Source organism: Myxocyprinus asiaticus, chromosome 21 (assembly GCF_019703515.2).
Source record: "Myxocyprinus asiaticus isolate MX2 ecotype Aquarium Trade chromosome 21, UBuf_Myxa_2, whole genome shotgun sequence".
Taxonomy (NCBI): Eukaryota; Metazoa; Chordata; class Actinopteri; order Cypriniformes; family Catostomidae; genus Myxocyprinus; species Myxocyprinus asiaticus.
This window is the reverse complement of record NC_059364.1, coordinates 17,450,819-17,461,679: the sequence shown is the minus strand read 5'-3', so window position 1 is coordinate 17,461,679 and position 10,861 is coordinate 17,450,819. Positions and strand designations below refer to the sequence as shown.

General features: G+C 36.1%; 1 protein-coding gene across 1 annotated transcript; it reads right to left on the bottom strand.

Annotated features, from left to right (window-relative positions):
* Positions 1 to 1,858: 1,858 nt before the first annotated feature.
* On the bottom strand, positions 1,859 to 4,766 carry six1a (SIX homeobox 1a). Its single transcript, XM_051648133.1, has 2 exons — positions 3,938 to 4,766; positions 1,859 to 2,842 (listed from the first exon to the last, which is right to left on the bottom strand). Exons 1-2 carry the CDS (start codon positions 4,495 to 4,497, stop codon positions 2,548 to 2,550), a joined length of 855 nt encoding a protein of 284 aa, XP_051504093.1. The 5' UTR covers positions 4,498 to 4,766; the 3' UTR covers positions 1,859 to 2,547.
* Positions 4,767 to 10,861: the final 6,095 nt, after the last annotated feature.

Genomic DNA, 10,861 nt, shown 5'->3' with positions numbered 1-10,861 from the left:
GTGGTATTTTGTCTGCACCTCTGAGAGGTCAGTAATGCCACTTAATAATATTCGGATTAATACTTTAACATCGTCCCATATTAATTTATTTGCTTCATTTTGTTTGAAGCATGAAAAGGTGTTTTGAACGGCGTCAATGTACAAAAAAAGTGGTGTCCAGAGCATAGAAAAGTGCAGGAATACGAACAGCCTCAAATATTGCTAAAGTTTCTTGTTTTAACCGTGTGTAGACACATGAAGATATTCATGACAATTGGCCACGTCACCAAGACAAAAAAAAAAAAAAAAAAAAAAGAAGCCTATTTGTGTTTTTATGTGAGACTTTATTATTAGATTTCTGAACATTTCTGTTAGTTTTGTAGAAACTACCAACATGAAGAAAGCAAATGTAAGGAATGTCTATGCGTCTTGCATTAACCCGCTGATTAAAACCCACAAGTGACGTTCATGCCCAACTTTGGCGTATTGTTCATGGAAGAATTGAATGAGTTCTTGAGTTTGGGTCAGGCCCAGCACGATAATCCAGTGGTTCTCAACCAGGGGACCGGGACCCACTAGGGGACCTCAGCACACTTCCAAGGGAGCCTCAATATGACTTAAAATTTATTTAAAATAAGAAATATTAAAATAATCCAACTTAATTAAAATGCTAAAATTACTTTAAGATGTATGCCCACAAATTATAAACCGACTTGTTCTGAAACTTCTAGAGTACAAAATGATCCATGATTAATTATTTTAATCAGACACGTCTAGCTTGGGGCGAGGAGGCCTTCAAATATTGTCTTGGACAGTGGGGGGCCTTGGAGTCAAAAAGGTTGAGAACCACTGCGATAATCGATCCTAATTCTAAACATATTTGATTAAAAGTCCTTAGATGCCTGTGTTTATTGCTAAACGAAACCGGAATTTTCAGGATAGACAGACAGACATATCCCTGTTGTGCAGTGCATCACCCTGAGGATGGAAGCAGGAAAGGTGTCCCCCAGTTCATGCAATCAAGCCATACTACACCCGGAGAATGGTTTTAATTAGAGTCCGGAAACCCTCTGCGCTCTCTGTTCAGAATCAATTACCCTGACACAAGAAAGAGTTGTTATGGGGTGGGCCAACACAGTATCATGAGATTTCGAGCTGATCGCAGCACTATATTCCTGATCCTGAAACTTTAGTTTTCATTTATTTATGCGGAAATGCCTAACTGGAAATGTGCTGTTTTATTTAATCTTTCTATCTTTCTTAATCTCTTTAAGTGCAACAAATTCAACGTTTTCGTTTCTTGTCTCATGTCTCATGTGCAGTGTTTGGTTTCTTGTGGTCTTAATGAACGGTTAATTTTATTTAAACCCAAGTTGACAATCGTTTTAAGTTGTGTTAAATTGATACTAGTGGAAGCATTTAAAAAAAAAAAAAAAAAAAAAAAAAAAAAAAACACCCAGTATTTTGTAGTGGTTTGGCTGCAGTGTTCCGACCCCTGTCAGTTTTCGGTAGCCCAGAACAAAAATATTCCCTTTACCGATTTCTCTCTTTCTCACTCACCTCTCTAGCATTTTTTGTGAGTTCAGTCAATGTAATTAATGTAATAAATCTTTATTAGACTGTAAGTTACATATAACATAGTGTGTTGAGTTTTTGATTGCATAATCTAACAGACAAAAAGTTACAGTTTGCCATACTCGCAGACTGGCGCCTCTTGGCCGTCTCTCTGCCCCTCTACAAGAACCAATTTTTCTTGTTGACGTTTCAGACGTTCTCATTTTTCACGCGCTCATGCCCTCTTCCGGTTGGGACGCGTCACGTGGATTGGCATAGGTTTTTCTTTTCTTTTTCTTTCTTTTTTTTTCCTTTTTTTTTTTGTAGCTTTATATATATATATATATATATATATATATATATATATATATATATATATATATATATTTGTACTTTTCCGAAAATTGTTTTGTTTTGATTATTAGGTCTACGGTTTTATTTTTATTTTTTGTTAAAGACAAATGTTCAAAACCGTGATGATGATGACTTCAAGAGTTAATAAAATAAATCCTTGAGGTGTTGGAGAACCACATTCTTTTTTAGAAATAGAAATTAAATGTAGTGGCTTCATATACATTTGTCTTAACTGAATACAAAAAAAAAAAAAAATGAACAAAGTTGTCCACAATCATAGTGTTAAGTTAAAGATGTTTGATGCAGTGATTTTCACATGAAAAAAATCCTGCTCTTCGTGCTGTCCAATACAGAGCAATTTCTATAGATAATCTTTAAGGAAAACCTCATAAATTATTAAAAGTTATTTAAGGTTACTGTTGGGCAATACCGTGAATATTCTTAAATGTCACCCTCGCTAGTTTTACCAATTTTTTCGCACTTATCCAGTAATCAAAATTCCCCAAACTCTTTTGATTTTCTCCCTTTTCTAAGCATTTTGCAACAGAATAGTTTATTTCAGCAAACGTCCTCTGCGTCATAAGAACAGGTTATGCAGTAATACCGTAATGTTAGGCGTACGTTCATAACGTGTTCAAGTCTTGTCTCTTAAAATGTGAACTAAGATCCTAAATCCACAAGGCTGGATGTCAGAGATCCCAACAGCGAATCCTGGATCTGGTGCGGATGTCCTTGCATACTGTGTACCGAATGCTGTGCACCGAGACCGGGCATTGGGTATGTGGGAGCTCCGGGATGGTTCATGTTCCCCTGCAGCAGAAGCACGGGGTTGTGCTCGGGGCTCTGCGGCGGAGAGAACTCATCCTCCGAGCTGGACATGAGCGACTTTCCTCCGTCGAGCGGGGACCGCTGGTTCTGTTTATTACCGCCAAGGCCGTTGTTCTCGCTGTTCTCTCTGTTGGAGGAATATCACATATTTTTACGTATTATGAATAGGTCCAATATTACTGTGCTAGAAAGTAATTAACTTTACTATAGTGTTATGATTTAATTGTTTAAAAGAGTTTAACCAGAAAATAATGATCACATAAATAAATAATAATTATAAAAACTGACAAAAAACACAATTTTTCGAAAACACAAGACAAAAACCCCATCCTCCCTTTCCCTCTCTCTTTTCATTTTCTCAAAAATTAGAAGATGAATTTTTTTTTTAACCACTCTCTTTTGTCTTTTTGAGGAATGATAATGTAATAAAGGATTGTGGTTATTTAAATTCTTTCTCACGTCCTCCTGATTGTCTATTAGCACAAAATTTCGCCAATATGACAACATCATTGAATGTGTATTTGTATTGTTTATTTTTACTCATATTTACGAAAGAAAAGATTTAGAATCTTTCAGCTTAAAACAATAATACTATTTTAGAGAAAATAACATTACATTAAATTAAATATGGTCAAATATATAGGGGGTTCCTGTAGCTCAACTACAGCAAGGTGCTAACAACGCCAAGGTCATGGGTAAAAGCGTCTAACAAATGTATAAATATATATGTAAAAATAATTCAATATTAAAATGAAATGAACACCAAGTATAGGCTGGCATTGCTGTAATAAATTGTAACATAAAACTGTCTAAAAAAGTTTTTTTTCTCTCTCTCTCTTGTAGCCTATTTGTAAAAAAAGAGAAGTTTTAAATCCCAATTAAATTATGATGAAAATAATATAAGCTATATACAATTATGAAATAAACTGTGGTGGTTTTTATAAAGGCCTAGTCATAAAATTCTCTAAATTTGATAAAATTGATAATCAATCAATCAATCTATCTATCTATCTATCTATCTATCTATCTATCTATCTATCTATCTATCTATCTATCTGTCTGTCTATCTTTCATTGGTTTATAATATTACTCTCTATAATTTTTTTTTGCAAATTATAATGGCTGTATGCTAGTTTGGACAACTTTAGTTCCTGGACTTCACTTAGCCTACAAATCTGTTGGCTAACCTGTATTTGTATTTGTATTTGAATCAAGATCTCACCTCTCTTTTGCCTCGGCTGCCCGGTCTCTCTGTCTCCTGTTTTTAAACCAGTTGCTGACCTGCGTGGTGGTCAGTCCCGTTGCATCCGCCAGCTCCCTCTTCTCTCGTGGAGATGGATACGGATTGTGCGTGTACCATTCACGTAGCACACCCCGAGACTTTTCTTTAAAGCAGTAACTGGTCTCCTCACCGTCCCAGATCGTACGGGGCAAAGGGAATTTCCTGCGCACACGGTATTTGCCCACAGCCCCGAGCGGGCGGCCCCGCAACTTTTCCGCCTCCACGTAGTGCGCCTTCAGCCACAGCTGCTGCAGTTTAGGGTGGTTGTGAGCAGAGAACTGGTGGCTCTCCAGGATCTTAAAGAGCTCACGGAAATTTCCCCGATGGAAGGCCACAACGGCCTTCGCTTTGAGCACGGATTCGTTCTTGTGGAGGTGGTCACAGGCTGGCAGGGACCAGAGGAAACGTCCGAGCCTCTCCATGTTCCCTCCCTGCTGTAGCACTTCGCAGACGCATGCGACCTGCTCCTGCGTGAATCCGAAAGAGGGCAAGATTGACATGGTGTCTCGATCAAATCCACCACGTAATCCCCCCAAGCCAAGGCTCTGTAGGTATTCCTCTCAAAATGAGCCCCAAGATAAAAGCCCAGTGCCACGTCCAGAGTTCCCCTTTGATATCAAAATCCTGGATCTGTTGATGCAGCTCCAATATTGACAACCGTCCGTTGTCAGGTTTTGTGGGTCTATTTTCACTCTACACTTTAGATTTGGATGTGGATTGTCCGTGTTGGTATATGACAGAAACCAAGCACAGCGTCATTCCGTTATTAGCTCGTCCCGGTCTGTGCTAGAACCGGTCAGCAGAGCAGAACTGCATCTACAGATCCGTTCCGTTTCCTCCCCGGAGGGCGGACGTCAAGGCCTGAAACTAGAGACCCTGAACACACACACACACACACACACACACACACACACACACACACACTCACTCACACTCCTGTTGATAGGCTACAAATCAATTATTAAATTATCACAAATCCCTCACAAGCACCTCCACCGCCTTGCATGCAGCATCTAAATTGCCTTCTGTGCCTCCTGATATCACAAGTCTATTAATCATAATTGTTTCACATAACTCATTTAAGTTATTTTAAAACTATTCCATATTATTTTCTATGATATATTATATATCAAACGAAGCCATGTATTATACTAGGCGCCTGTTTTGGTGGCATTTTCACACCTTGTTAATATTAGAGTGGGTCGGTGGTGTGATGATGGATTCAAGAGTGTGTTCACGAGGTGGGAAATTACTCTTTAGCAACAGAAAGACATAGCATGCTTTTCTGGACACATACTATTTTATAATTCAGTTACGCACCCCGAAAATGAATTATGAAGATCCGCTAATAAATTATTATTATTATTATTATTATTATTATTATTATTATTACATTTTTGCTAATTGATAAATCACAGACCTTCAATGAAACAAACGAAACTAAATAATCTGTTTAAAAACAAATCGCATTAAACAATGCATTATATTTGCCAAATTTAGTTGCTGTTTAATACGAATTAAAATACAATTTAAAACTTCATTTTCAGCTAAATATATATATATTTTTTACATTGAAATCGTTTGTATATGTAGGCTGAAATTTTGTAAACGGCTGCAACAACACCTAATTAGTGGTAGATCCTCGTCTGCTCAGTCTTTCATTTAGGCTACACAAAAACTCATAAACACACACACACACACAAGAAAAACAGTTTACACCTTCACAGTGGTGGCACACAGGTGATTGAACATGAAATATGGTGACATTTATGTTGTGCTTATTAGAATGCACTTTAGGTGTGTGTGTATATGTGTGTGTGTGTGTGTGTGTGTGTGTGTGTGTGTCCTGTATCATCACAGTAGGGCTCTTTGGTGAACTATGAGGGTGTGCGCGCTTCTGTTGGTCCACAAGATGGAACATCTTGAAATGATCATGACCTGAGAGAGGGCACGTCCCTTTGGCTGGGGGCTGGTAAAGGATCTGATGTGGGATGGAGGGAGTGCATTGTGCTGGACATATTACCGTAACCTGAGCAGTTATCGGCCCCCGTTTACTGCTCAGGACAGAGGATACGGGTGTAGGCAGCAGTATACAGAAACATTTATTAAAATGTATTTATTTATTTATTTATTATTATTATTATATTTTTAATTGGGTCACACTTTACATTACAACGTTCACGTTACAGATAATTTACAAAAGTAATTAAATAACTACTATGTATTAACTTTTTTAATAATTTGTTGAAATGTTTGTAATCGCGAAGTGTTTTTTAAATGAACAGAGTAATTAATTCTAGCTAGCTACACGTAGTACGTTGGCTCTGTATAATGTAGGATACAACTCTTTACAGAATACTTCTAATCGAACTGGCCAGTAAACACACACCATGACATGAGTAAATAGAAACGCCCTCAAATAATCGACATGTTTTGATTGTTGGTAGAATATTTCTATTAAGTATGCCCATATCATTCTAAAATATAGGCTATAATTAAAGTCTGCCAGTTGAGTAAACCGTTTCTATTCAATAGCATTAAAAAACCATTAAGAGAGAGAGAGGCAGACAAACGCCCCCTTGTTAGATTGAACACGACTGATTGTTTTCCCAGGTGTTCAGGGGCCAATTAAAGATTACACTGATACTAATTAGCATTAGGACATATTTAGAGTCCTAAGTCCTCACACTGTCTTCGTCCTCGAACCCATAAAAATAAGGGTAATATTTTTCCAAAAAGTAAAACAACCTCAGGCGGGCCCATCTGGAAGTCCCGGTATCGTGTTACAGATATCTTGAGAGATAAAGAGCTGTGACGAGAGACTAAGAGCTCGTCAAGCTCACAAGTTATTCGCTAATGGATCGGTTTAGTGTTTCAGACCCACCTTACAAACCACACGGTTTCACACAGACCAAATGTTCCAAAGACGGGCCACATTGTGCATTTTCTAGCAAATAGACTATACAATAATTAAATTAAAGCAATAGGCCTATAAATAGGCATAGCCTGCTTTTAAACCAACTTTTAGCATTTAACAATTATACAAGCCTATATACATATGCAATAAGTAATGTGAGGCCTATATAAAAGTTAATAATAAAACACTAAAAAGCTCACAATACATTCATGGTGTTTTATTATTATTATTATTATTATTATTATTATTATTTTTTTTTTTTTTAGAAAATTCTAATTAGATACCTTAATAAATAAAATATTACAGCTAAGATTATTATTTCTTAAGGCTCTTAAACTTCATCTGTCCGAAATGAGACCTACTATATAGAGGATATACCGCAATAATAACATGAATACAATTATTATTAATAGTATATTTATAGATTGTTATAGCCTATTGCTTGTATGCAGGGGCGTTGCAACCGTTTTAACTGAGGGGGACATGCAATTAGTTGCGATAAAGTCAATATATAACCCTACATTTTGGCATAATTTGTCATGATTTACAGAACGCTTTACAATGTTATAGCCTATTTTATTATTCGTATAAATTATTCTGAACTGAGATTATTGAAATGGTTTGGCCTACTTTTTTATGATGTAAGCAATATGGAAAACTACAATATTAGCATGGGAAAAGAAAACAGATGGTGTAGAATTGGAGAGGATGTAACTTTCTGCTCAGACACGTGTTTTGATTCCTGTAGTTGTGCTTTAGCAGGTTTAAACATTCTCAACAACCAATCTGGTGCTTAGAAAATGAAAATGAAAATGAAATATATTTGGTTATTGATAAAACTTATACCTTTCTAATTAGACAAAGAGTCATTAACGTGTTTTAGGTTTTGTTTTGAATTTGTAACCTATTATATTAAAATAGTCTTCAAGCCAATTATTTGATAAGAATTTATTATTATTATTATTATTAGGCTACAATTTAATTTCTAGAACCGGACTGAATGTGTCATATTTTTCTACTACATGAAGAGGGCGCCAGTCAGTGACAACTTATTTGTGTATGCCACAACTAGACAAACTCATTTTATATAAAACTCCATCGGCTTTTTTAAAATACAGTAGGCTTCTTTGTGATTAATTTGAAATGTGCATTTTATTCGTAAAATAAGTCAGTGGTTTTTGTCATGACGTTTGTGCTTCACTTTTTTTGAAGGAATGCAAGTGTGGCTTGATCAGAATGCAGATGAGGTTTCAGCTCATAAACTGACAAGCTTAACAACAAAGTAAAATATTTTTGATTAATTCAAGAATAATGTATGTCTTTCACTCTTACAAAATGGTGTGGGGGCTTTTGAAAGAAGTCATGAAAGGACAGTTTCTGTAGGTCTCTCCCTCTGTTGTCCTATATTTCACCAGGGGGCATAGATTAACCTCTATGTGTATATGTGCTTCACTAAAATACATATGCTCATTCTCTTCATTTTTAACAACCCATCCCTTTCAGTTACACAGACGTTTACCTAGCTATCTAGTTTACTAATGACCAAAGACTAACCCTAACCCAAACACTTCTCCTAAAAGAAAACATTTTTGCATTTTACTTTTACTTTACTTTTTTGCTGTTTGCAGAAACACACTTCAGCGAACAGATACAATGGATACATAGTTTATCCATTTGATAAATTATGTAGATACAAAAAATTATATATATATATATATATATATATATATATATATATATATATATATATATATATATATACAATATATTTGCAATCAGCAAATCTAAAAAAAAAAATCAATAAAAAAAATAAAAAATCATTGTCTGCATGTATATCTAGCACTCTACATTTATGTACATTTACATGCTCACACTTACACAGTTACACAGCAGGTCTGGTTCATATTCATTATTCTCTCTCTCACACACAGGTATGAAACACAGCTGAGGAAAGGCACAGAGCTCATTAGTGGGGGTGTGAGGATAGGTTCAGGTTACAAATCCAGTTCTCTGTTTGCCATCCAGGGTTAAACCCCCCTGCTTTAAGAACTCAAGAGGTGAGAGGTCATAGTTTTTTACCCTCCTATTGTTTTAAGAAACTGTACCCTCCTTTTTTATTTCGGGTCATTTTTGACCCATAGTGTATAATGATAGGGGGTAAAATTATATATACAGAAAATTAATAGAGTAACACAAAAAAAAAAAAAAAAAAAAAAAAGGTAAAGAAATTGTCCAAGGATGTCTCATTTACGTTTATTTCAATCACTTTTGGCATTTTTAATATCTTAATTATATAACAATAATTTTTTATTTATTCTGCTTGTAGAAAAACAGTGTACATTTAAGAGTTACAATTTTAGCACATTGCCATTTCACAAATTCATCTCTATTGCCTTCTCCAGAAGTTAAATTGGGCCCATTTTACACATCCATTGCAACAAATCAATTCCTTCCCACTAATGTCAATCAATTTGTTGCAGTGTTACAGGGGTTTAGGATGTTCAAAAATATATATATAAAAAAAACCTCTGTGTGTGTGTATGTGTGCACATGTGCATGTGTGCACAAACTCTGTTTGAGAGGAAAGTATGCAATTTGTAGGAAAGATGCAGTACCCAGTGGAGCAGGAAGGAAAGCTAGAAAACAGGATGGGGCTAGCAACTAAATTTGAGAAAAAAAAATATATATAGGTCAAAATTGAGTCATAGATGTACAATAATCCAGAAAGTCAGGAGGTGAAAGGTTACAAATGATTCTTCCTATATGGGTCAAAATTGACCTGTTTAGACAATGGAAGAAACAATTTGTTTTAAATTCTTATTTCTCTTAACCAATTCTATAAAAAAAAATCTATGTTCTTTTTTTATTTTGTTTGTATTGATGGTCTTGACAAATATATGTAGTGTTTATAACATATTCTTTATCTGTCTTAAGACAGTAAGAGGATTAATAAAGCTCGGTTGAGAGGTTCATATTTTATATTGTATGTTCTCTGTTTGTTCTGTTGCTCAGTGTGAGGTTTGTTTGACATGTATGTTTCGTTTCGATCACAATCTCATTTTCATTTGCATGTGGTTAATGTGAAAATAAGACATAAAACCATTCACATTCTACAGCATCAGAATTCTGCAAATTACAATTAGTTCATTCTAAACTCTAACAACACACACAAACAGGAGGTCTCTTCAATTTTCTATTTCACTGCGTTCATTGTTCAAGCTGGTGTTATCTGATACCCAGCCATCTCTCATGGCAACGGGGTCACCTAGGCTGTTTGGGAACAGGTGACAATGCTCCTATTTCCTCTCCTCATACAATCTGTTCCAATTATCTCTCTACCACTCTTTCTCTGATAACTTGTTCTGTTTTTCCCTTCTCAGTGAAAGGAGCCATGAACTACAATACTGGAAGAGTCCCAACATTATTGCTGAGATGCTAGAGTATTCACAATGACATATTCAGCCTTCTAGAAGTTAGTTTGGCCTTTGAATCAGCCCAATTCAGCCTGTCACTCAGCCAATTCTGTCAGTGTGTCAATCAAATGCTCATGAAGCATTTAGATCAGATAAAAGTTTTGGGATCAGAAATTGTTTGGCTGCCTTGGCATGGTTTAGTGCCCTTAAAACTATAGGAATTTGTTTGAGAAACACCATTGCGGCTCAGTGCCATCTATAACACTTATTTTCAAATCAGAAAGAATTTCTCTGTCTGTATGTCTGTTTCTTTACCTCTTTCTGGACACCCCCCCCCCCAACAGGAGACAGAAGGGCCTCCAGAAATCGCCCTCCTGTTTATTTGAATTTAGGAGTCTGAGACAAGAGCAGCTTGCTAACAAGCTCCAGACCACCAGGCATGTGCAAACGATCACCACTGATTTTCCAGCACCCGGCCTGGCCTTTCTGTATCAGGTCTCCCCACCCCTCCCTGGCTACTTAATTTTTTTTATT